The sequence below is a fragment of the Polypterus senegalus genome, chromosome 1, assembly GCF_016835505.1.
Source record: "Polypterus senegalus isolate Bchr_013 chromosome 1, ASM1683550v1, whole genome shotgun sequence".
In the NCBI taxonomy this organism is placed as follows: domain Eukaryota; kingdom Metazoa; phylum Chordata; class Cladistia; order Polypteriformes; family Polypteridae; genus Polypterus; species Polypterus senegalus.
The window spans coordinates 103,975,526-104,002,561 of record NC_053154.1 but is presented as its reverse complement, the minus strand read 5'-3'; the positions used below and the strand labels follow the sequence as shown (position 1 = coordinate 104,002,561).

The following is a 27,036-nucleotide window of genomic DNA, read 5'->3' as shown; positions in this document are numbered from 1 at the left end:
AGTAACCGTATCACGGGTTTTGCTTCCTAAGGTTGTAATGTCTAGTCTTGCATGTCGTCAAAGTGTTTCTCCAAGATAATCTGGTCTCAATTGCTTCGCTCAACCCCTCTGGAGGCGCACTATGATCCTGCCACTTCGCGTCTCACCCGCTCATGTTGTGAAAGGGGGGAGCGGACGGATCAGCTACTGGCTTTGTGCTGCCTTTGCCAAGATGCCTGTTCTGCTTGTCGCACTGCGGGTCGATCATTTAAAAGCCTGTACAGCAGCTGTCTTTCTGTCTCACTGCCTTGTCTTGCGTGACATTAAAATGTCTCTTGCGGGATGTCAAATTGTCTTTCGAAAAGATCAAGCCTTGTCTCCCTGCGGAGATTTTTTTTTTATAATAAACAGATGTTACTCATATCCTTAGCCCGACATCCACATATGTGTTTACAAAAGTATGTTTTAGTAAGTTTACATGTGTTTAAAGCGTGTGGGAGGGGTATTTTAAGGCTTAAACTATATAAAAAAAAAATTTAATTTATATGGTCTTTCTATATTGCAGATTTTCACCTATCGCTGATTGGTCTGGAACGCAACTACCGCAATAGGCAGGGCATCATTGTACTATATAATTCTTGCTTGTGTAAATAAGCAGTTTAATACAGAATCCTAAAAAGTGCGTAAGATTCTGCTACTGTGATAAAAGCTGTTTAAACACCAGATTTTCTAATTCAGCATGTATATACAATCAAAAAATTCTTTCCAAAAAATAATGAACTGTATAAGCTTGAATTAAGTTACTAATGCCAAAATTATTACCCCCTGCAACCTCCAGAGGTCCATGAGACTTGCGCAAGTCTCTGATTGCTTCTAGAAATTCTTTGCCACCAGCTTTCTCCAGTGCATTTCCTAAAAGACACATATATATTCAGATTTAGACACAATTCAGAAAAATGAGTGACCTGTGAAGCACTCAAAAGGTCATAACTTACCGACATCCTCTTTGAGATCAATATCTGCATTTGTTGGGTTAATGATTCCTTCTACTTTAATGGAACCTATATTGCTAATTTCACTCTGTGTCAGAGACAGCTGTTGAAATAAAAGACAAGAAGCTTAATTGATTAGCACAGTATAATACAAAAGATTTTCACAGTGGAAGGCCTCAGGAAGGTCTTGACAAATAAATTGAATTTCAAAGGAATTAAACCATTTACAGTATGTACAGCCAAACTAAACAAGTTAAATTAATATAAGTGCCCAAGAGAACAGACAGACATCCAGACAGAAGGCCAGGATGGAAGGACAGACAAACTGGCCGGCTGAACGAGGAAATGACTTCATACCCAGCTGGAATAATTGTTAGAACAGCGAAAGCTGGAAGCAGTTCCATCTCCAGACAGCAGGTGGCAGTGGTCCTCTTGCGGCATTCCAGTTGGGGCAACCGCAAGGGGTGCTTGGATCCTGGAGTCTGGAAATGCTACCCTGTTGGGGTCCCTAGATGTCAATAGAGGGCACTGTTAGGGGGAGAAGGGTCCCTGCTTTCCATATGACCGGGAAGTGTTTCTGAGAGACATGCTGTAGGACAAGAAGCATTCCTGGGTCCAGCTCGAAAGGCGGGCCCACTGCTTTACGTTTAACAAAAAAAACTTTCATTTAAACCCAAAAGCGTATTGAGCATTACTGTGTCTGAGGTTTAGGGCTCAGTGGCTCCCCCTGGTTGTTACACTAGGCATAACATTCCTGTTACTGCTGCAAGGATTTTAAGAATTTAAAATCATTATTACAGTTAAGACTCAGAATCTTCAAGGAGAGCTCTTTGAATGAAATAAGCTGAACCCAGCAGCTTCTCAAACTTTTCATTTTGTGTCTCAGGAGAGAGGACACAAAACACTCCAAGCCATACAGAAGTTAGATATTTTAATATGCAACATTTAAGATAAGTTTGAAAAGCATAATTAGTGTTAAACTAGTGTATGCAATACTTAATTGATTTTTTTTTTTTTTACTAAACTGCTTTAATGTAAATCATGTTACATTTCTTTGTACAGTAAAACATTGTGTCACTAAAAGTGCTAACAACAGAAAATAAAAAAGAGCAATAAGATTTATACAGAGTCTGATGCAGCACATGGGTACCACAAATTGATTCTGTCAATTACTAATGCACGATTCAGAATAATAAAATTTCTATCTTTGTGGTAGTAGACAGTGCATTAAAGTTAAAATTGACTAAATCTGTTTTTTTTTTTTTTTTAATTTGAAAGTTATACTTCATTGTAATTTACTTCTTCGTTAACCATGCAACTCTAATTATCTCTTCTGAGTAAAGAACAGAGGAAGATTCAGAACTGACATAATACTGAACTAAAATAATTTCTGGATCAAAAGCATCTTATTCTTTCTATAAGAAGTTAAAAAGAATATGCATTTCACCTTTTGTCCAAGGAAAAGACTCTTTGAAGAAAGGATAGTGAAACCATCTCCAGGACCATCCTCCAAGTTGGAACTGGATGCACCATCTTTGCTGTTTTCTGCATGCTTGTCCTGTACAGAAATCAATTATCATTAAGTTACACAACTTCAGCTTTCATGGCAACTGCTATGCCACCTCCTAAAGTGTCCACTCTTGCAATATATGGTTTTTACGAAGTCACAATTATTTTAACGGTGTTCTTCTGCCTCTTGTCATATGGAAACACAAAACCCTTAACAACCCAACTAACTCCTCAAACCAATCATTAAACTATCTGAACCCACTTAAAAGACTGTGGCAGCAGTTTTAAAAACTGTGTCTGGAGTGGTAAAGCACAAGCTAACTCCAAATATGAAGGTCAGATTTACTGGCCAGTTTACAATCCTATCCTCACGTTTGATCATGAACTTTGAGAAGTGATAAATAAATGAAATCTTGAGTACAACTTCCTGAAATATCTACAAACATTGCTGGCTTCACTCTCCATGGTAGAAGCATTCCTTTACATTTACATCGCCAGGGTGAGAGAAGCCAGGTAAGGTAGTTTAAGCATTATGCCAGCATGCCCCCAGGGTCCTCTGAATGTTAGTGATACATTCGCAATATACTGGAGAAGAATTCTGGCAGAACTGGAACAAGCTATACAGAATATATACCTGAACTGGCCCAAAGGTTAATGGAAATTCCTACTGAAATACATGCATACTTCTGACAGGGACAAGGTTTTCTAGTCAGTTCAAAATTACTGCGTTGCCACTGCAAACCAAGTAGGCAATACATGAAGAATCAAAGTCAACTGCAACTTTAAAAGAAGAAGTGCTACAATATTTATGAGACCAAAATCAGATGACATAAAAATAGTGCAGAAAACCCACATCTGCAGAGATTCTTACTTGTTGATTTGTGAAAATTACATACAAATTGGAAAAGTCAACTTCGTGATTATGGTATTATCATTTCAAGGCAGCCGTTTCAACATTTGCAAATATTTTTTGTACGACTGTTAAGTCTAGCCTTAACAATAGAATTACCAGAGCCTACAAAAAAAACTCGTAGATCCGACCCACCTTAAAACGCTTCACATCTCTCCGTCATGTCTTTTGTCTTCTAAATTTGCGGCTAAGCAGCCTATTATTACATCCCCCACCGGTGCACAGTTTTCTCAGCTCAAGTCCGTTTACCTGCATGTCAGTTGCTTGGAGTTGTACAGAGTGAGGTGAAGCAAAAGGACACCTTTTATAAATACTGTTATTGTTATTTGGAATACTTGCATTTCATGTGTGTTCCATGTCTACATAGATCTATGTACACACATCGTTAAAAAAGAAACGTTTTTCATGTTTGAGTCATAATTGACAAAATGTAGACATGAAGTTTATAATGTATGAAGCCTGAAGTCCAAATATCAAAGAAACAGTTTCACAAAAAGTACAAATGTAATAGAACAAGTGCGCTTTTATTCAAAAATATAACTACAGAAAAACAACCCGTGTTAGAATGCGATATTGATACGCATTTGCTAAGAGCGCTGTGGTGGCACAACGGTATCAGTTCTTGACTGGTAGTCTGAACTTTATGGGTTCGATTCCAGATGAGTTCATTTTGAAAAGTGAGCTGCACATATTATTTTAAAATAAAAAAACATACATTTGATTCCAGTCTGTAACAGCCGGTGTAATTTATGATACTTGTGAAGGTTAGCATTTTTTTTTTATTATTCTGTTATTCTCTCAGCCGCGTTCACAATACCAATTTGAAACTGCTGTTTTCTCAGGCGAGCTATAACAGAGGCAAACTCAAATCATATGACGGTTTCTACATAGGATCAAGAATGCACTTTTACCATAGCTGTACTTCGTACATGTACATGGGAAGCACTGCTCTCGTGACTTTACGCTATAGAAAGTAAGTAAATAAATAAAGGTAATAACATTAGATCTGGCTCTTACATACAAAGGATGGTGCAAACATTAACATTGATATGTTACTTACATAAAAACCAGATCTAATGATATTTGCCTGATTATATAAAGTCAGCGTCGGAATATATAAAATCATTCCCGATTAGCAAAAGGTAAACTCCGACAAAAGCCACTCAGAGTCGATCAGGCTTGTGAGGTTCATCCAAAAATGAGCCCATACAAAAAGAATAAATAAATATAGTGTTCAAAATGCCGGGCACATACATCATTTTGAATGAATTAAATGAACAGTGGGTTTTTTAAAAATATTTTTCTGAAGAGGTTTTTGTTAACTTTATTCATTACGTTGTAGTAGGAACTCATTGAGTTTACTAAAAATGTGCCCGAGTCTTTTCAATCAATATCAATATAATCTGACTTTAAATTTATATATTCAGGAATGAGGTTATATATTCCGATGCTGACTTTATATATTCGGTAATGACTTTACATATTTGGGAGTGACTTTATATATTCTAACTCTGCCTTTATATATTCAGGAATTACTTTATATATTCAAGTTTTGACTTTATATATTCCAAAAATCATTGTAATTGCCTGTTTGGCACTCCATAGGGCACTGTATAATAGATATATAAAAAAACAGCTAAGGGGATAGATATATATAGATAGACAGGAAGGAAAGGCACTATATGATAGGCAGACAGGGAAGCTGCTATATAATAATAAAATTACTGTTATTACTATACAGATAGACAGGCAGAAGAGCGAAGGTATAAAAAAAAAAATAAATAAATAAAAAAAAATAAATTCTCCCTAGAGGGGATTCGAACTCGGGTCTCTGAAGTACGGCAAGTGTGCTGTGCTCTAAGTGACGAAAGTGTTTATTTGATCTTTGGGCTTCAGGCTTCACACATTTTATAGTTTATGCCTACATTTTGTAACATTTATTACTAAAATATGAAAAAGTTTCTGTTTTAGCAATGTGTTTACACAGATTACTTTAGAAACGGAACACCCATGAAATGAGTGTGTTCCAAATAACGATCTATTATTTCCACTCTAAAACTCCACTTCACTCCCAGATAATCAATCAAGGCATGAGCTGGGAGAAGATCGTACACGTTCTAAGTCGGTGGGGGGAAGGAATAGTGTTTATCAGCGCATTTAGATGAACAAAAGATGATGGCGGAGAGGTAAGAATGTTTTTAAGAAGCGATTTAAGGTCGGACGGATCTACGAGTTTTTTTGTAGGCTCTGGTAATTCTAGTGTTAACAGGAGAAAATATCTTCATGTATTCCTTACCTCAAGATGAAATGGATGAACTGGTACCAGTAAGAGAGGTCAATAAAATCAATCAGGATAGTTTCCATTAACTTTTGCAAAGGTTTACATTTTCAGCTTAAAAATGTAACAGGACTCCCCTCACAAAGCTAGATAATACTTAATTCACAGATGTCAGGAACAGTGTACCTAACAGACTGCAATTTTATTTATTTATTTTTTTCTTTTTTGACATTAAATTTGCTTTGGTAATCACTGCTGAATAAATAAGTTAATACATGGTTAATGTCTTAAAATTGATTAAATTGTGTATGATGATAGCATACCACATATTAAACTATGACAGAAACCTTTTTTGAGCCTACTTGTTCAGGTAAGTCTCAGTAATACAAGCAATGAAAGCATGCTGTATCCTAAAATAACCCAACTTCTTGTTAGCCTTCACAACTGTTTGTGGTCTACTATCTAAAAGGTAGTCATGAGTCCAATATGAATTGTAACATTTTAAAAAACTTCATACTGTTATTTTGTAATTAGACAATTATTTTAATTTGCTTTGTTTAAGGGTTAAGACAGGCCATAATGCCTAGCAAAACTGAATGATCACTGAAAACGTAATGTGCCTACTACTTAGTTGAGTTTGCATCTACTTCTCTCTCTCTGTATATACAATATCTATACAAGTGTCACCCATGAACTGGACTGGCGGGCCATCACAACCATGGAATTCGGCTTTGGTGCCTCCTCACACCAGGCAGTGATGCAATGTGCACTACCATGGATGTGCATCATGGCGGACAGGAAAAGCATCGTGGCACAACCATGAAAAACTTCATGAACCAAATTGCATAGGCTGTGCTAATTGTCAGTTTTGATACAGATCAAAGTGAAAGAACAATGGTGACGAACAACTCTAAATAGAAACGTGCAGTGACTGACAGTGCCAGGGCAGAATGAACAGTGGTGACGAACAACCGTGTAATAGAAAAAGTGCTCAATACAGTGATATGGAAAAAAAGTGGCACTGGAGTGAAGGTCTGTGTGCTTCCTAGTTATAAATAAATCTCATTATTAAGACATGAAATCAGGGAAGGAGCAGTAATAGAAACAGTCAGCATAAAAAAAATAGAACAGGAGACCAAAAAAAAAAAATGTTCTTGACATTGATCCATGCATTTTTGCACGAATACTTTTAAAACTTTAAAGTGCAAAAAAATTATTTTCAAGTAAGTTATTCACCACTATGTTAAAGCACTCACTCAAAAAAAAAAAGTATCAAAACAACAAAGAAAAGCAACATCACAAGTATCACTAAACAAAAGCTATCAGAAAAGCAGGTACTGTTACTCACCCTTACTTTTCTTAGAACTTTGCCCTTTCCCATCTTTTTGGCTGAAGGTTTCTTTGTAGATTTATTGGCTGGAGCTGTTTTCTTGGCTTTTTTCTCTGGTGGAGATTGGGCATCCGCCTTGCCTCGGGCTCCACGCTTCTTAGCCAGTAACTCAGGGTGAATTCTTGGAAGCACACCTCCACTTGCAATGGTGACACCTTTCAACAGCTGTGATGATGTGCAATAAAATTTGCACAAACAAAAACAAAACACTATTTACTGGCAGAAATGACTTTTTCACGTAGCATTCACTATCTGAAAACATTACACTTTATTTACTGCTAAGCCACATAAATAGAGTCACATTTCTTTTACCAGGCAATGACAGAAGACTGAAAAGCAATGCTTTCAGCAAGCACTAAAATTAGTAAAGGATTCTAAGAATGTTTACACTCTAAGGATGAAGAAAGATTGTTTTTAAAGTGCTTTGTACATGTCTGAAGACCATTCCTCACATGAACTTAACTGAAGCGCGCCAGGATTCTCATTGAATCTATGAAGGGAAATACCATGTCAGAATAAAGGCAGAACAAGGGAAGGAAGATAGGACTTTAATGTCATTATGTGTATGTGTTACAACTCCTTTCCTCCCAATATTTAAAAACTTGTCAGCTTTACCCTGATTTTTTTCTCACACACCTTAAAACAAGAAGCTGGTAGTGTTAATACACTGGTGATTGCGATACGACTTTAACAGGTTATTAAATCAAATGTGTTATATTAATCATAGAGCAGATCAATTCAAGTGACTGATGTGTTTCAATTCATAGTGTATAATGGACAATCATGTGTATTTACATTTCTTACTACAAACCCTTACCCTGCTACCCCTAAAGTAGAGTGTAACTGCTGCTGCATAAACTTATCACTAATATATATATATATATATATATACTATATATATATATATATATATATATATATATATATATATATATATATATATATATATATATATAAAGCATTAATAGCTTCAGGTACAAATGAAGAAAAACAAACGTGAATAAACTATATAGGTATACATTAATGTTTACTTTGGGAGTGACTCATGCTCTATGCACAATGGTACAGAACCCAAGGCACAAAAGGTAGTTGTGGGGAAGGGTGTTAGTCAAAACCAATCTTGCATATAAAGCTCAACGTGTGTGTGTGTGTATGTGTTTTTTCTTTGTGCAATTCTAATACCTTGGTTTAATCTCAAGATTTTGCACACATGTAACACTTCGGAAGAAACACAAAATTTTTACCCTGAAGGCACCATTTGGAGTTTTTCCCTACAGGGAGTTAAGGAAAGTGCTATCTGGTGGCTTACCTGTGTCATGGAGTTCCAGAGCAAGTGAAACCCCAGAACAGACTTAAGCTAGAGAAGGAGACAAAAGGACTAGGGCTTAAAATTATTACTGCTGCTAGTATATAAATACAGTCATGCATTGACTTACGGATCAATTTGGCCATACATTGGTCACAAAGTGTACAGGACCGGGTAAGTAAAGCTCTGTGTGTCTGGTGTGGTTCATTGGTACGTATACTTTAACCGCTGGTAGAGAGTAGCACAAACCATTCTTCAAGTCTCATGAGCCACACACCTTGTCCATTTAAAGGAAGGCGGTGTGGGTCAAATGCATAAGAATTAACCATGTAGAACAGCATTGATCAAAACAAACCTTACAAGACCTACAAAAAGTTAGAAACCACATGAAAACCTGGGAAATAATAATAATGACAGATCTGCTACTATTTACAAGGCTTTCCCATTTTCTTGATGAAAGAAAAAACAATACCAAAAAAAAAAATGTACAAGCTGCATGAAGTGCATCTTTCCAAAAAAAAAAAAAACCCCAGGCCAAACAGAGCACTGCTGACTATAATTGTGAGCACAATATTTTTGTTTTACTTCATGCCAGCCTGTAACCATTTGTGGTTGGAGCATCAATACAGGAAACTGGACAGCCGCGAGACTGTTACCTTTGTAGCTCCACCACCACTTCTCTCACTACTGATAAACAAAAGTCAAAGAGCTGCCATAAATCAGTGTATGATTGTATATGATAAAATGCACATGGTAAAGTACAAGAGAACTTTGTCTTGCTCCTTCTCACATCAACATATGCAAAACATACCAAGGGTATGTCTCACTTCATACACTGCTGTGGATGAGACAGAGGAAAGAATAAGGGCTCATTATTTTATGGATTTCATTCAGTTGAATAAACTGCAAATCAGTAAGTTAGAAAATAGTAGATCTTATAGCAATGAGATCAGATATCCCTACAAGGCGCTCAGAGAGTCAAGGCAGGCCAATCTACCAAAAATGTTTGTACTAATGCTTTGATGGCAGTTTACAAATTTAATTTGTGTAAGATAATTTGAAATCAAATGTGTCAATTATTCTTATTTCCAAATTCCTATAAAACAGCCTTTGACCTGTTCTTATCAAAAGTGTCTCACATAAAAGATCAGAGACTTTGTTGTTGCTTATGCATGTGCAGGAGCCCAGAATTATCAATTAAAATGGACTCGCAATAATTGAAGGACTTGCTCATAATGGAGGACTGCATCTAGTATGCTCCTGTACCATTGAAATATGTCTTATTGCTTTCACTCCGTTTGTCACATTTTAACAGTTATACTAATGAACATTACTATAGCAATTAAATAAACTGTTATCAGCAGTCCTGCTAACAGTGCATTTCAGCAGCTATGTTCTTCTACTGAAGCATTATCTATTGTATCACTAGAGATCATTGCCTTGTGCTTCAAAACATTATAAGAGGAGATACGCAAACATGTGGATAAAAATTTTTAAACAACTAAATGAATTTCACTTTGTAATGAATATATAGAGAACTTGTTTTACCACTTTGCAGACTAGCCTTCAAGTACAGAAGTAATCATTTTGTTTAAAACATGCTTCAATTCTTTCCAATTATAGTTGGTCCTACCTGGCTGGAAATTTTCACCCGATTCTACAAATTTTTTCCCACACCCAAAGAAATGGTTTGGTTATCTGAAGAATCGGAGTATGTGTGGATGCGTGTGAATATGGTGTACCATCCAAAGATGATTCTTGCCTTGCTCCCAGCAATTCTGAACAGTAACATATTTAGAATATAGATGGTTGGAGAGACAACTGTTGTCATACTCATTACTCTCAGAGGATGAATATGAAGCATCATTTTCTTTATAAGGGCTTTTTATGCTGCTACATTTAAAAGTGCTTAATCTCACCTGTTTAAACTCAGTTACTCATTTCACTGCTGACTGGTCATATCATCACACTCTTAACACTAGAATTACCAGAGCCTACGAAAAAACTTCTAAATCTGTCCCACCTTAAATCTCTTCTTAAAATCATTCACAGCTCTCCACCAGCGTCTTTTGTCATCTAAATGTTCTGATAAAATCAGGCTGCAAGCAGCCAGCTATTCCATCCCTCCACCGACTTAGAACGTGCACAAACTTCTCCCAGCTCATGCCTTGATTGATTTTCTGGGAGTGAAGTGGAGTTTTAGAGTTTGAAATAATAGATCGTTGTTTGGAACACACGCATTTCATGTCTGTTCCATTTCTATAGTAATTTGTGTAAACACATTGTTAAAACAGAAATGTTTTTTATATTCTAGTAGTAGATGACAAAATGTAGGCATAAACTATATAATGTATGAAGCCTGAAGTCCAAATAGCAAAGAAATACTTTCACAAGAGGTACAAATCTAACACAACAATTGCGCTTTTACTCAAACATATAACTGCAGAAACAAAAAGCCGCCTTAACATGCGACATTGACACCCGTTTATTATGACGGCCTCCGTGGCGCAATAGAATCAGCTGCTGACTGGGAATTCAAAGGTCGCAAGTTCAATCCTGCACCCCTCCGTTTTGAAAAGTAAACTGCTCTTAGTCTTACTATTTTAGAATAAAAACATACATTTGATTTCAGTCCGTAACAGCCGGTGTAATTTATGATACTTGTTAAAATTAGCTCTGGTAATTCTAGTGTTAAAGCATGAGCAAATCATTTATTTTTATTTTGTAAACTAGCTCCATAATGGGATAAAAGTAGAATTAACATAATTCAGTCATGGATAAAAGGAATGATCAGATATTGTGTATTGTTCAGATATACAGTATATAGTTCTTACTAAGAGTGAGTGGCATGGCTGGTATAACTGATAAAAGTGCATCTTCTTTATCATTCAGTAATATTATCACCAAGCAAACTCAAGGCAACACACTGCCTTTTCCTGTCTTCCCTCTTTTTTACAAAATTCCTGTTTTAAACACACCTTGGCTCTGAGGCTATGGATCTGTGCTGGTATCCAGAAGGCTGACGGTTCGAATCCCCGTCACTGCCAAAAGAGATCCTACTCTGCTGGGAACTTGAGCAAGAACCTTAACCTGTAATTGCTACAGGGGCGCTGTACAATGGCTGACCCTGTGCTCTGAGCCCAAGGGGTATGAGAAAACAAACAAATTCCTGGTACAAGAAATCGTATATGGCAAAATAAAGAACAAAAAAAAAATAAAATGCCAGTATCATCTCATGCAGGTTGAGCTGTACAGTACATAACTTTTGATAATATTTCTAAAGGAGAAGTATCACTTATTACAAAGTTTGCATATAAGTCATTAATGCAGCAACATAAAAATCATATTTCCCCATCTTCTTTTGCATGCAGAAATTTGCATCTATTGTGATAGAACCCGTTTTATGTTTAAATGTGTCTGCAGTTTTCCTAAACTTTTTAGCATATCAGTAAAATGCTTTTTTAAATCTTTCTACTACAAGATGAAATTTATGAATATGTATGTTAATACATCTGCCAGTGACTGTAGAAATGTATTGGTTGTAAAGGTGCAGTTATTAGAAACATCACAATTTTTAAAAAGTCAACTGTAAACAAAATAAGCAGACATGATTGTGCCAAGTACTACATGCAGGATATAAGTTGAAGCTATAAAAGAAGTGGATTCAGATTCTGGTTCTTGTAATTATTTTTATTTTCTCATTCATCTTATATTTACATACCATTAACACTTTTCCCTCAAAGTAAGCAGCCTCCAGTCACTTTTGTTCATATCTTCCTATTGTTGTATGTTTTATTTACTATTATTTACACACACAGCTTTAAATGTGGTAAATTCTAAATTGCAAGTATAATGACATTTTATTGATGTATTCAAAGGTCTGTTTGCCATTTGTGAGCAGGCTATACCTTCTGCCCACGTTTGATCATTTGTCTCTGGCTACTCCCATCTTCATACTACTATCCAAGAAAGAGTGCTAAAAACATTAAATGTATTTATTCACAAACATGGTATATATGCATTTGCCAGGCAAAATTGTGTTCTAAAGTTAAGTGTTTTCTATAGGTTTTTAAAAACTCTGTGCCGTCTTGACATTTTATGATGGAAGTCATAGGGCACAGAGCACCAACCGAAACAAAAGCTTAACTTGCTGAATAGATCAACTTTTCAAGCTAGAAAATTACAGAGCACTGATCCACACTTTGACATTACACACACATTGTAAAATAGCGTACAGTATACAAGTCATTTTCGTGCACACACACAAAAACCCCCACACAAACAGAATCAGCTATTTTGAAACAAGACCAGCTATGTGCTCATCTAACTTTAACAACAACCTTTCCCCTGCCATACCCCCTCGAGGATGGATGCCTCTCGAAAGACAAAAATCTGTTCCTGCCACATGCTTCGTATCATCATGATTTCCTTCTGTATTACAAAAGCAAACAGAAAATGTTTCATTACATCAGGAAAAACAGCACCAGGAATATGTGATAAAATGACAATTTCCAGATCTTTTTGTTATCATAAACATGCGTTGGAAACATGGAAGGAATGTTTTCTTATATTGAAACTTTTGAAAGACGACATTTGGCCAGTTTTAGGTTTTTAATTTCGGATGCCCAATAGCTTCCATTATGAAACACCAGGACAGGCAAGGCATTTTTTTTTAAATTTATAGAAAATGCTTAACTTTAGAACATAATTTTACACAGCAAATGCATATATTGTATACCATGTTTGTGAAGAATTAGCTTAGACTTGAAAAATACTTGTTATAATATTAAGAGTTGTGTCACTCACAGAGCTAACACTTCCCAGTTATCTTTTAAGTTTACCAGTTAAACTGTAAGAAAGATTTCCTTACCTAATTTCCCTACTATATCATTTAACAAAGCAAAATCATAGCAAGATTTACCAATTTTAAGAACAAGTACTAAACCAAAAATGTTGGTCATGATGTCTTTGTTTTCAAAGTAATCCAGAATGTCTTTTCTTTCTGAAGATGTTACAATCAAATATAAAAACAATATCTACAGATTTTTCCATTTACCGCTTTATTACTGCTTTATTTCCCCTTGGAATTAATAAAGTTTATCTAATCTAATCTAATTAGAGGCAACACTGAGAAGAAAAGTCATAGTAGCAGACCTAGGCTTCATAATATTTAATTTTCGGCTTACTTCACTATGGTTATTTGTATTTAGATTATTTTGAAAAATTAAATTTGCAATTGCAAAGGCATGCCACTCCTTGTTACATCATAGAATTTTCAGCTGTTTATACTGCATTGAGGAAATAGTTGAAAAACAAATTAGGGTTAGGGTTAAATAAAACGTACAACAGAAAGTCTTATATTGCATTACTAACACTAGGAACCCTTTAATCAGGATTTAAAAATTATGAACATCTAACATGTTCTCTTAATCAGAATCAAACCGTTGATTCACTGCATAAAGTTTGACTACAGATGATCAAGATTTGGATGTGCAAGCAAAAAAAGGAAACTGCTTTTAATTTTTATTTAATTTTTACCTTGACCTTCATTCCTTAATACCAGAATATTTTTCACTACATTATATTTGATTATTTTTCCAAAAACGCTACTGAATTGGAGCTCAGGCTAAAGTTTACAATACATTTTGAAATATATAAGCAAGTCCTGTTTTAAGTCTCACAAATGGCTTTCTCACCTGGTTTAGTTCCTCATCATTGGCAACAGCAAGCAGGATATGGCGTGGTGTGATTCTGCCTTTTTTATTATCTCTTGCTGCATTACCTGCCAACTCCAGTATTTCAGCTGTAACAATAACCAAGATAGTATATGAATAAACTTATCACGTGGATATGTTAAATGGAACATGAAATATAAAGGCCATCAACATCTGATATAAATTAAAACAGGATTAAAGTTAAGATAAGCAGTTATTCCTACCAAGTATGTAAAAATGCAGCCACATACTAACTCTGCATGTGGAACAACAATGTTAATTAATACTGGTTGAAGAAGTCACTGTATGAACGAAAAATATACAATATACTGTATATTTAATTCACTATCCATGCACTATATATTGGGACTCAAAACTAAACTTTAGACTGCATATTAACCATGTTATTAAAATCAAGTGTTTTTATTTCAGAGACACTGCAAGAGTTAGACTTCTTAAAACATCCCAAAAAATTGACGTTTTGGATTTAAGTTGTCTAAAATTACTGTAATGCACTCCTAATTGGTCTATAAAGTTTTTAACAATCTTGCGCCTTCTTATATTATGCAGTGCTTATTCCCTTACATTCTTAGTCATAATCTTAGATCCTCAAAAACTAGCTTGCTTATTAAGCATAAAGGGAGTGGTGAAGTAGCCTTTTGCTCTTATGCAGCAAAAATCTGTAATGCTTCACTGGTAGATACATGTCACACTAATACCATGGAATATCAAAAAAAAAAAACACACACAAAAAAAACCCTAACAATTCACCTTTTAGTTTGGCTTTTTCATAATTCATTTTTTGTGCCAGTTCTAACATATTGTAATAAGTATTACAATATCATATACTTAAAAAATTTGCAAATGTTACTGACCAATTCTATTTGGTTTTCTTTCATGGGTTTCTACAGTGGTATTTTGAACTACCATAATTTGATCAAAGTACTCTGCAACCACATGTGATATTTCTAAGTGTTACAACCATTACACATTTAAACTAATCAGTTTAGTTAATAAAAACACAAGCCATTCTTAAGGATTCTTCCATTTCTATTATTCGTTCATCATTCTAAGTTTCTATTTTTTTGTGTATTTAGGTATATATTTAACTTCTTATAAAGTTCTTAAGCTACACATTTTGCGTTATATATTTTAAACAAATGTTATGCAAAACAGTTAAGAAATTGCTAACTTATACTAAATGAAATTTCTACAGAACACAAAAACATGAAGCATCAATAATGAGATACAAATATATAAAACTTTATATTTAAAGTGTTGCAAATTCCAAGATTTCAATATGTGGCTCAAATGAAAAGCAAAAAAGCCTTTATTTAAACCACTAGTCGCTGCTATGTAGAATCAGGGCATTCCATAATAAAAATGTATCTGAAACTGCGCCTTCAAGTAAAGTATTTTTGGCAAAGATAAAATACACAAAGATGTTTTCTAATACATTCTTGGGAGTAGCAGTGTATTCAGACAAGAATGGGTCACTTTAATGGCAACACAATTATTATACTTTGACTTCATTTATATTCACAACACTGTTCTGCCATCTCAGTCCAACCTTGTGTTTTTGTATATACAAACTTCTTAAAATACATACTGTGGCCCAGCTGGGACGCCTGTAGAATGGAAGGACCGGGAGAGGGACAATACCTCCCGCATCGTGGTTTGCATTGGGGCCACAGGATCAGAGCTTAGAAGCTCAACCCTATTGGTGCCCGTGGCCACCGCCGGGGGGGTGCCCGGATGGTTATGGAGCCATGGACTGCAGCACTTCCGCCACACCTGGAAGCTGCTGCCGGAACAGAAACCAGGTACACCCAGAGTGCTTCTGGGTGCCCATGCAGCACTTCCGCCACACCAGGAAGTGCTGCAGGAAGGTCATCACAGAGCACCTGGAGCATATCTGGGAGTATTATAAAAGGGGCTGCCTCACTCCATTCAGTGAGCTGGAATCAGGGAAGAAGAAGCAAAAGAGAGTACTGTGAGCAATATTGTTGTTGGTTTGGCCACTGTGTGTTATGCGGAAGACTGTAAAAAATAAACGCGTGTGCTTTTGGACATTGGGTGCGCAGTGTCTGTCTGTAGTCGGGCTGTTTGTCCTCAATATATATTTTCTTTCCACATTTTGTCATATTCTCGCATTTTTCCTTTTATTAAACCATACATTGATCTTAGCCACATCTGAAACCAGATAAACAAAAATGTTATGAAAGGATTGCAGAAATAGACATGGAAAACGGTTATTGAGCTGCCACCTTCAGTGCAGCCCTTTGACACTTTATACTATAGCCCTAATGTCTTATGTCCTTTAAGTGGTATTTACGATTAATGTAGAACTTGCATTAACATGAAAACACTGATTTACTTGTATAAATATATATACACGGTCTAAGACATCTGCGTTTCTCAAGAGAACTTCTCATTTAAGGTACATCAGTAATAAATATTTTACAGAAGCACTTTCACTCTTTTCTCTGTAAAACGTGTAATCAAGAATTTAGTCATTTCAAGTTTAGGATGTGTCACTCATGCCTTTCAGTTTTGTCAATATTTTAAGGAATTAATTTTTCCTTTTTTCAAAATAAAGCTAAAAGTATTTTCTTTAAGGACTTTCTTTTATTCAATGTAAAGTAATCTCAACTCCTGTATCCAGAATTCAAATAGTGTTCTTGGCATAATCAGTTTTCAGTTTGGACGTACTCTCCTTGTTAATGGAACTTCCCTCCAGAGTACTTGAATTTCATTCTACATTACAAAATTATGCAGATTAGCATCTTTAAAATGACACAGCGAATGACACTGAAAGCAAACAATTATGTTCTGAGATCCACTGGTGCTCTACTGCAAACCAAGATTAGGTACTGACATGTGCCCAGTGCTGCCCTCTTATTAAGAAGCTCTTATTGAAGCAACACTTCATGTGGAGTTGTTCAATTAATGGTCCCGTTATATAAAATTAGGTACTGGTTTTAAAAATCTGTTACTTGTAATTTATGCAATATATACAGCGGAGCATGTTTTTGTCCAGTATGTAAATCCATTCTGTTGAACTCAGTCAAATTTGCACAGATTACCCATATGAATAGAGAAAGACCATACACTGCGTTTTATTAAAAAAAATATGTTCCCCTGTGCTTTATTAGCGATGTTCCCCTAACATTTATTTTTAGGACTTGGCATAGTTAGTGGGTTAAATCAGAAACAAAATATTTTGGGGCAAAAATATATTCCCCTGGGGAATATACTTAGGGATTGCACCTGTACTTTTTTGCACCCTGTGCAATACTGGGTACAACCACTATAACTGTACAAAATCCAGTTTCATATTTTTTATGTAGGAAGAAAATCAAACATTTCTATATAAACTACAATTAACTGTGTAAACATATTTTATTAGGAAATAGGAATGCTTTTTTATACTGTTATTTCCCATAATCACTATGCTAAATCAATGTTTCATTTGTCCTTTTCATTAATTATCCCTTTTTAGAGAGAAATCAACAATGGATTAAAAGAAGCCAATACAACATTACCTGCTAAATATTCTATGACAGCAGCAAGGTAGACGGGTGCTCCTGTGCCAATGCGGTATTTGTGTGTGTCCCGACGTAGGTACCTAAGCATTCTTCCTACAGGAAAGATCACCCCTGCCCTGGCAGATCGGGACTGTTTGGTGCTTTTCTTCTTTCCCCCTCTTGCCGACATTCTTTTTTACTTTCAGTCTTCTTTTCCAAAGAATGAAGAATATTTTTTTTCCTGTCACAGGCCAAAAATAGCTAGATGAAGAGGAAAAAAAAACCAAAAACAGACGCTCACTAATGGAAGAAATTAGAAATTAATAAAATGATTATACAGAATATAAAGCAAGTTTTTTAAAAAGGGTAAATTAATCAATACATTTATATAAATACAGGTATATGAATAAATCAGTAATTAGGAGATGTAACAAATCTTCCTCAGCTTTCATATATTTTGATTGGATATACACCTCTAATCAAACTTTCACATTATTTAATACAAAAAACAACCAACATTTGCAATCTTTTGCACTAAACTTACCAATCCCTCCCCTATTAATTATGAAATATCATTTTATCCACTTTTCTGTTTAATTTGATGTAACAAAAGACACTCTGATCACAATAGCCAGGACATTATTTAAATCTTTTAAATAATAGCCATTATAAAAAGATGGGTGTCTCTGTCCAGGTTTGATACATGTCTTTCATCAAATGCTGCCAGTTTTGTTGTCAGATATGACACCAGTTGTTTAAAGGAAATGCAAGGATAAAATATGTAAGAGGTACATGAAAACAACATAAAGGTATACTGAAATCAGTACAATTAAAATTTTACAACAGAAGATGGTTTCATAAAACCTGGAATTATTTATATACTGTAGTCACAGTGTGTATATCAAAAATGTTAGTATGGCCAACATACTGTTTGTGAAAGGCTGTAGAACAGCAGGAACTGAAATCAGAACACCCTTTAAGTAATTTAAAGTTTACGAAAATAGTAACCCATGCATTACGTTGAAGAGAAAGATCAATTTAATTAGCTAAATGGTCATTTGGCTATGAGGATTAATGTTCACCACACCTGATTGGTAGTTCTTTCCATTTGATTTTGGAGTATACAATTAGGAAAATTCTGTATGTATAAAGAACCATCCACTTCATTTTATAAAGCAAATGCTGCGTACCCACTGATGGAGGAGGTAATAAACATAGTGCTAATTTCATTTTATATTTACAATAATTAAAACTACTTATGTATTCTGAAAGTCACCAGCTCCTTTGTGCTACTTATAATCAAGTTAATGTTGGCTCCTTTCAACTCAACACACAGACACATAAACCCCTCTAAGTTTCCAAAACATCCTTGAACAGAAAACATTTTAATTCCATCACTTCTTTGCTCTACCATAGCCAATAATTATTACCTACCACACTATGTAGCAGTTCATCTGTAACAACAAAATGCAATGGACTGGCATTTCATAAAGACCTGGCTCCTGTCATGTGTGAGGTTAAAGACAATAACAATTTACAGATATATGCTGCTGTTGTAGTTAACTAAACAGATCTGTAAATAAAAGGTAACTAGACTAGGCCCCCCTATATATATATATCTCACACAGTGGAACCTCGAGATACGAACAGCTCTGTATACAAGAAATTCAAGATACAAGGAAAGTATGAGCGAAAAATTCGGATCTAAATACGAGCATTGGCTCGCATAACGAGCCAGGCTGTGGTTATGCGTGACGCATTTCCCGATCCGCCTCGACTCGGGGATTCACCCAAGCTGACACTGCCAGCTCGCCAGCTCACTCAGTGTTCCTTGTTCTCCCGTAGCATGAGGATCTACTCGTTTGTGATTTCATTGTTTCGCTGTAGCAGTTCGCCGTATAAGCGTATCCAAAAATATCGCGGACATGCAGACGGAGAATAGGAGACGATTGCCCTCAAGAGGAGTACTAGGGTGTTGTGCCGTTTTAGCCATTATGAATGTAGAGAAAAGCCAAGCAAAATGACACATTTTATTGGCTAACTAAAATGATTACAATATGCAAGCTTTGATTACATCTTGCCTGAAGAAGGGGCCCGAGTTGCCTCGAAAGCTTGCATATTGTAATCTTTAGTTAGCCAATAAAAGGTGTCATTTTGCTTAGCTTTTCTCTACCATCAAGAGGAGAGAGAGGTGCGAGCAAGCGAGATAAGGTGAGAGAGAGAGAGAGAGAGAAAGACGAGTGCGTGAGCGAGAGAGACGCGTGCACGATTGAGAGAGATAAGGAGAGAGAGACGCGCACGAGAGAAAAGAACCATCAGCTCAGTTATTATCACATGACGCTCAGCAGACAAAGTGTCAAAATTAATTAAAAAATTAAGCTCGTCTTGCAAAACACTCGTAAACCAAGTTACTCGCAAACCGAGGTTCCACTTGTATATATTTATCAGTGTTATTTGTTAACAAAATTGATTTTTATGTTGATATTTTTGGGGGTGCAGAACGGATTAACTGGATTTCCATTATTTTCAATGGGGAAGTTTGTTCTAGATACGAGAAATTCGCTATACAAGCTCAGTGCTGGAACGAATTAAACTCGTATCTCGAGGTTCCACTGTGTGTGTGTATATATATATATATATATATATATATATATATATATATATATATATATATATATATATATATATATATATATAGCATTTTCAAATTCTCTCATTTGTGCAGTTGGTTTGACATATCAATAGCTGTGGGTGGAATGTATAAATAGTATTTACTTTACACTGTAGGTTTTTGCATTTCAGTGCATAACACCGGTGTAAGCGCACACTCGACTACTGTTTCCTTACCTCAAAATCGCATATTGGTTGATCGGCGTGCAATGTGGCATTGCACCAGCTGCAGCAGACAATCAAAAGTGGAAACCGACATCCGACAGTAATTAAAAAAGTTGTGCGGAAATTTTCGCATTTCTTCATAACTTCCTTTAACCCGACGTTGTGCAGTCAGAGGATGAACCCAGTAGCGGCGATTTTTCTCTCCCTACGTCGCCGTATTACGAGTATTTTTAAAACAAGAAGATTAATATCTAACATAGCAAAACGGTCCATATTGAAAGGAGGCACCTCAAATAAAACGACAAGGGCTTTCATATCCAGTTCCCGACACTGCCTCCACAGGTTAAACACAAAAACTACAATTTGGGCTGCAGGCTGGCGTTAGACAGAGACAAACGAACGCCGGTGTAGAAGTCAATCGATCACCACCACAAAATGCAACATAAACGTCTAGGACGTTCAGAGCAAGTTCATTTATCCAAAAACGCCCGTGTGAACAAGACCTAAAAAAAATGCAACTGATGTTTTTATACTGTGTTACATTATAGGTTTTGTGCATACATTCATTCTATGGCTGCTGATCTAAATTGGCAGATTTTCACTACAAAAAGACTTAATTGGTGAATTGGCTGATTATAAAAAAAAAAAAAGATCTTTTCAGCCACTGCTTTTCTAAGATTTATGGTAAATGAGTTGCTGTACCCTGTACACAAGGTAATATGGTAGATGAGCCAGTGCTGGTCCTTTTTTTTTTTTTTTTGCAGTGAGCTTCCTGTACTGTAAACAAAGAGCAGCAACCCAAGGCTCATTTAAGCAGAGAGCTAGATGATTGTAATATTAGCCTTTATGTTAAAGGAAGTGGAGTAATAAACTGAGAAAATGGAATCAGAGATTTCCTCCTGTGCAATTAGAAAAGTAATGAGAAAAGCTATTTTAATGAATTCAGACCTTTTTATTATGTCCTTTAATTAAAATGGGACACAGATTGCCTTACCACCACGAGCTTGTGTTAAGTAAAGCAGTTTACAATTTTAATTGTTAGAAAAAAAGAAAAAAAAAAAAAAGATAAGAATTTGTAATTGCGGTTTAGTAAACAACAGGCTTGTTAGCATAACAGCAAAATATGTCCTTTACTTGTAAGCTTGACAAGCTTGTTAGTCTTGTGTCTTCTTAATAAATATCTTATGAACATTTAATACGGTTGCAGCTTTAGTACTAAGTTTATTATTTTTGTGTGTATTCATACAGTGTAAGATTCTGTAAGAAACAAATACAGCATTATTAAATGTATAATAACATCCCTATTAATTAAGATTGTCTAGCTGGTAAACTGAAGAGGAAAAAAAAAAAAAAAAATCAGCCGATCTAACAGAAAATTGGTGATTGGTATCTGCCTGAAAAAACCTGATTGAAGCATCAAGAGAGAGCAATTTGCTTTACCCGTTTCAGTTAAACAAAAGAGTAAACTTATGTATTTAAAAACCGGAAATGTTGATTTGGTTAATATCCCAACTTGCAGATATTCAAAGGATCAACAGGTTTACATTAACAACAACAAAAAAAAAAAAAAGACAAAAACTCTTATTTCCTTCCCCACCCCTGGCAGTCATTACAAAATTAATGCAAGGTGTTTTATTTTGGGTGTAAAAGCCAGAATTACATTTAGGGAACTATACAAAGCCGTTTTAATAAACTACTCCACGTACCAGCTGTGAAGGACGGAGATAATGTTGAGACCTCGCCAGTCTCGGTGTCTAAACAGCAGCAACTACAGTTTTTTTTTTTTGTTTTGATGACATGTTAGCACAAAATAACAGATTTCTAAGGAATGATTATGGAGAAAAAAAAAAAAAGTTCTGCAAGTTACCAGTTTTATTTTGTGTGCTGCATTTTAAGGGTTATTTCATCATTAATGTGTTATGAAAAATGCAATTCTTTTTTATAAAGAATTCTATACAGATAATGAATTTTTAGCAATATCTAGTGAAACACTACTGCTATTAATTGTCACAGGACCTTAACTCCTCCTACAAATATTACCCCCCACGAAAGTAGAGGTTTGATAGCAAAATGCTAGCAATAAAAACAAAAGCAAATGTATGAACAATGATACACCTTGGTAGGATAGGGAAATTAGTTTCACTGAAACAATTATACTAATCAAAACTCACTCACTCTTACTTTTCTTACAAAGGTTAGAAGTGCAACATGATTAGTTAGACAGATCATGAAAAAACAAAACAAAAAAAAAAAACAGGTGCCCTAAACTAAAGAGATGCGATTCCTTCTTCAATGACCATTCAACATATACATACTATATATATATATATATATATATATATATATATATATATATATATATATATATATATATATATATATATATATATATACTGCTCAAAAAATTAAAGGAACACTTTGAAAACACATCAGATCTCAATGGGAAAAAGAAATCCTCCTGGATATCTATACTGGGTAATGTGTTAGGAATGAAAGGATGCCACATCGTTTGATGGAAATGAATATGATCAACCTACAGAGCCCTGAATTCAAAGACGCCCCAAAAATCAGAGTAAAAATTATGTGGCAGGCTAGTCCATTTTGCCAAAATTTAATTGCAGCAACTCAAAATTGTACGCAGCACTTTGTATGGCCCCTGTGTTCTTGTATACATGCCTGACAACATCGGTGCATGCTTCTAATGAGATGACAGATGGTGTTGTGGGGATCTCCTCCCAGATCTGGACCAGGGCATCACTGAGCTCCTGGACAGTCTGAGGTGCAACCTGGTGGCATTGGATGGACCAAAACATAATGTCCCAGAGGTGTTCTATTGGATTTAGGTCAGGAAAGTGTGGTGGCTAGTCAATGGTATCAATTCCTTCATCCTCCAGGAACTGCCTGCATACTCTCACCACATGAGGCCAGGAATTGCCGTGCACCAGGAGCCACTGTACCAGCATAGGGTCTGACAATGGGTCCAAGGATTTCATCCTGATACCTAATGGCAGCCAAGGTGCCTTTGTCAAGCCTGTAGCGGTCTGTGTGACCCTCCATGGATATGCCTCCCCAGACAATCATTAACCCACCACCAAACTGCTCATGCTGAATGATGTTACAGGCAGCATAATGTTCTCCATGGCTTCTCCAGACCCTTTCACTTCTGTCACGTGCTCAGGGTGAACCTGCTCTCATCTGTAAAAAGCACAGGGCACCAGTGGTGCATCTGCCAATTCTGGTATTCTATGGTGAATGCCAATCGAGCTGCATGCTGCTGGGCAGTGAGCTCAGGGCCCATTAGAGGACATGGGGCCCTTGGGTCACCCTCATGAAGTCTTTCTGGTTGTTTGGTCAGAGACATTCACACCAGTGGCCTGCTGGAGGTCATTTTGTAGGGCTCTGGCAGTGCTCATCCTGTTCCTCCTTGCCCAAAGGAGCAGATACTGGTCCTGCTGATGGGTTATGGACCTTCTATGGCCCTCTCCAGCTCTCCTAGAGTAACTGCTTGTCTCCTAGAATCTCCTCCATGCCCTTGAGACTGTGCAGGGAGACACAGCAAACCTTCTGGCAATGACACGTATTGATGTGCCATCCTGGAGAAGTTGGACTACCTGTGCAACCTCTGTAGGGTCCAGGTATGCCTCATGCTACCAGTAGTGACACTGACTGTAGCCAAATGCAAAACTAGTGAAGAAACAGTCAGAAAAGATGAGGAGGGAAAAATGTCAGTGGCCTCCACCTGTTAAACCATTCTTGTTTTGGGGTCATCTCATTGTTGCCCCTCTAGTGCATCTGTTGTTAATTTCATTAACACCACAGCAGCTGAAACTGATTAACAACCCCCTCTGCTACTTAACTGACCAGATTAATATCCCATAAGTTTCATTGACTTTATGCTATACTCTGAAAAGTGGTCCTTTGATTCTTTTGAGCAGTATGTGTATATATATATATATATATATATATATATATATACTTAGTTTTATCATATATAGACAGATAGATAGATGGAGACCGGTGTTCCGGCTGATTTTGCTGTGCCTGTTACCACGTAGCACCAGCTACTGCATGCTGATACTCAAACAGTATTTCAATGGGGGGGGAAAAACCAACACACTCTTAACTGGTCTTTTGCAGGTTCAGCTGTGGCTCTGCCCTTTTACTATGCAACAGGTTTCTCCCACAATGGTTAGAATATCTAAAAGACCAAGCCCCGGCCAACCAATTGCTCACTCTTCTGTCCTCTCTTCCCAGACTGCGTCTGCCCCAGCTGGTGCTTGAGATATAGTTAACCTGCTCGACAAGGAACACTGTTTCTTTTAAGCGGAAGGGTGGAGCCAGAGCATGTCTTTTACCAGTTGCTACCTGTGTGCTTGTACACCAAAGATAAACTTCTGTTGAATAAATTCTTAATGCCTATTTCTGCCTGTTAAATAAAGTTGATACTTCTTGGAAACCCTGTCTCCTGTGCAACTCTACGATCTAAGCTTGACAATATATTGCACATTTTCAGATGTTACTTGGAATCACAGCACAATCTTTCCCAGTTTGGATTTACACTATGGTAACTGCTAATGGCCAGAAATGAACACATGTCTGCTTACAGAGGCCTTTATAAGCAACTCCTTTTTCAACTCCATTAGCAATAGGAGCTCTCCCACGCTTGTGCATTGCAAGTGGAGTGCTTCCTAGTAACATCAGGTATGCTCTCCGTCACTCAAAACCCACACCTTTTGTCCAGCACTTTTACTAAACTTCACCGGACTACAGTGTAAATCCTGCCAGCTACGTCAAGTTTTCTGAGTGGAATGAATTAATATGACAGAACTTTGTTCCCAATATTACAAAATTAAACATTTCATACTTTTGTTTTTTCATGGAATCACTCCATGATCCATTCCAGTTTGGACATTTACACTGTGAACTGCTAGTGACCAGCTGCGAACCCACAACTTCTGGATTACAAAGGCCCTCAGAATCAGCTCCTTTACAGTGTGAGCTAATGCAGCGATTGCTCATGGTGTACAAAATTGGTGCACATAATTTGGATTTTCAAACCACATAAGGTGCATAAAGTTAGTGCAAGAGTATATAGTTTCCAGGAAGCCAAGTGAAACTTTGTGACTAGAATGTTGGTGCATGCATGTGATTCTGTGAGATCAACTTAGTATATGCCTTTGCACAGAGAGATACATCAAAACATGTTGGTATCTGGTATGTCATAATATACACTGGATCACTGCGATTATCATGCAATACTTTCTTCTGCTAAAATAAATAAAATCACATTTAAAAATGACCATTAATAAACCATTAGCTTAAAAATTGTCTTAAAAGACAATGATGAAATGTAAGCAAACCAAAGGTGAAGAGGAAATATAAAGAATTAAATTATATTAATCCTGCAGCTTATGCCTTAACCACCTGCTCCTTTATACAGCAGTAAAATCACATCCCAGGCTACAAGGAATTAAATTCTTTTCGGCAAGAATGCAATTCTCCACTTCAGCCCACATGCACATACAGTCAAAACCAACAGAAATTCTAGTGGTTTAAATATCTATCCATTTTTTCGAAACAGTCATGAGGAGCAGGTACCTATTATGGCTGCACTGGGCATGAGGAAGCAAAAATTGATGCATGTTTAAAACAGAGTGTACTGTATTGCTCAGTACATGCAGCCAGTCCACAAAGTAATTCCAAAACAAAAATTCAGCTAGTGTTTCAAAATCTCTGTATTGGACAGATATTTGAGTGGTTTAGGTCATATTTGAAATTGGAGACAAATCTAATGGTACAAAATATACTTTAACGGAAGGAGGTATTTGCAGAGACACGCAGTTAGCTGGTCTGCCAAGAAATTTCACTTCATTGCTAAGAAACAGTAAGCAAATAGTAAATTTGTGTTGCTTCAAAAACCCAACTAACTAATGTTAATTAGTGTAACAAGTAAAATGTAACTAATGTAGTGAGAACTCATAAAGAATACTTTTTTCACTTCTCATGTGTTAATACTGTATATGGTCTTACAAACAAGTAACAGTATTAAAACAGGCATTCTGTTTAAAAAAATGTATATATAAAAAAATTGTTGGAACAATGAATTCCATTCATGCATTTTCCAACCTGCTACGTCCTGGAAAGGATCACGGAGAATGGTGGAGCCTGTCCCAGCCAGCCTAGATGCAAGGCTAGAACAAACAATGGACAGGGAGCTGGTCCATCACAGGGTAGTCCCACACAACTTTTAAAATTTAGCATCTCCAATCCACCTGACCTGCATGTCATTGGACTGTGGGAAGAAATCATGAGGACCTAGTACGTTAGCAATGCTTTCCTTAATGTGATATAGCACCGCTACTACTGCGCCACCAAGCCAACTTATAACAATGCATGTACATTACAAATGTACTTTATCTTGTATTATCTGGAGGGCTACCTTTCCATATGAACCTGAAGAATTCATAAATAAGACTGAAGCTTGCGTACTTTGCAAGTCATGGATCTACAACCCCCACTTGATTACTGTAATCCAAATCTCAATGGAGCATGCATCTGTTTAACTTTGGAAATCAACTTGCCCATACAGCAAAATT

At 36.3% G+C, this 27,036-nt stretch overlaps 1 protein-coding gene across 2 annotated transcripts in view; it reads right to left on the bottom strand.

Moving 5' to 3' along the window:
- The window catches only part of LOC120530671 (core histone macro-H2A.2), a 54,776-nt gene that overhangs the window by 12,290 nt on the left and 15,450 nt on the right, over positions 1 to 27,036 (bottom strand). Inside the window, exons 2-7 of one of the 2 annotated variants that reach the window (XM_039755099.1) lie at positions 17,624 to 17,866; positions 14,061 to 14,167; positions 7,023 to 7,223; positions 2,419 to 2,529; positions 975 to 1,074; positions 802 to 891 (exon numbers count right to left, since the gene is read on the bottom strand). In XM_039755099.1, the coding sequence (XP_039611033.1) occupies positions 802 to 891; positions 975 to 1,074; positions 2,419 to 2,529; positions 7,023 to 7,223; positions 14,061 to 14,167; positions 17,624 to 17,795 (781 nt within the window). In that variant the 5' untranslated portion in view covers positions 17,796 to 17,866. Of the gene's footprint in view, positions 1 to 801; positions 892 to 974; positions 1,075 to 2,418; positions 2,530 to 7,016; positions 7,224 to 14,060; positions 14,168 to 17,623; positions 17,867 to 27,036 lie in introns of both variants that reach the window. The other variant, XM_039755093.1, reaches the window with a different exon arrangement.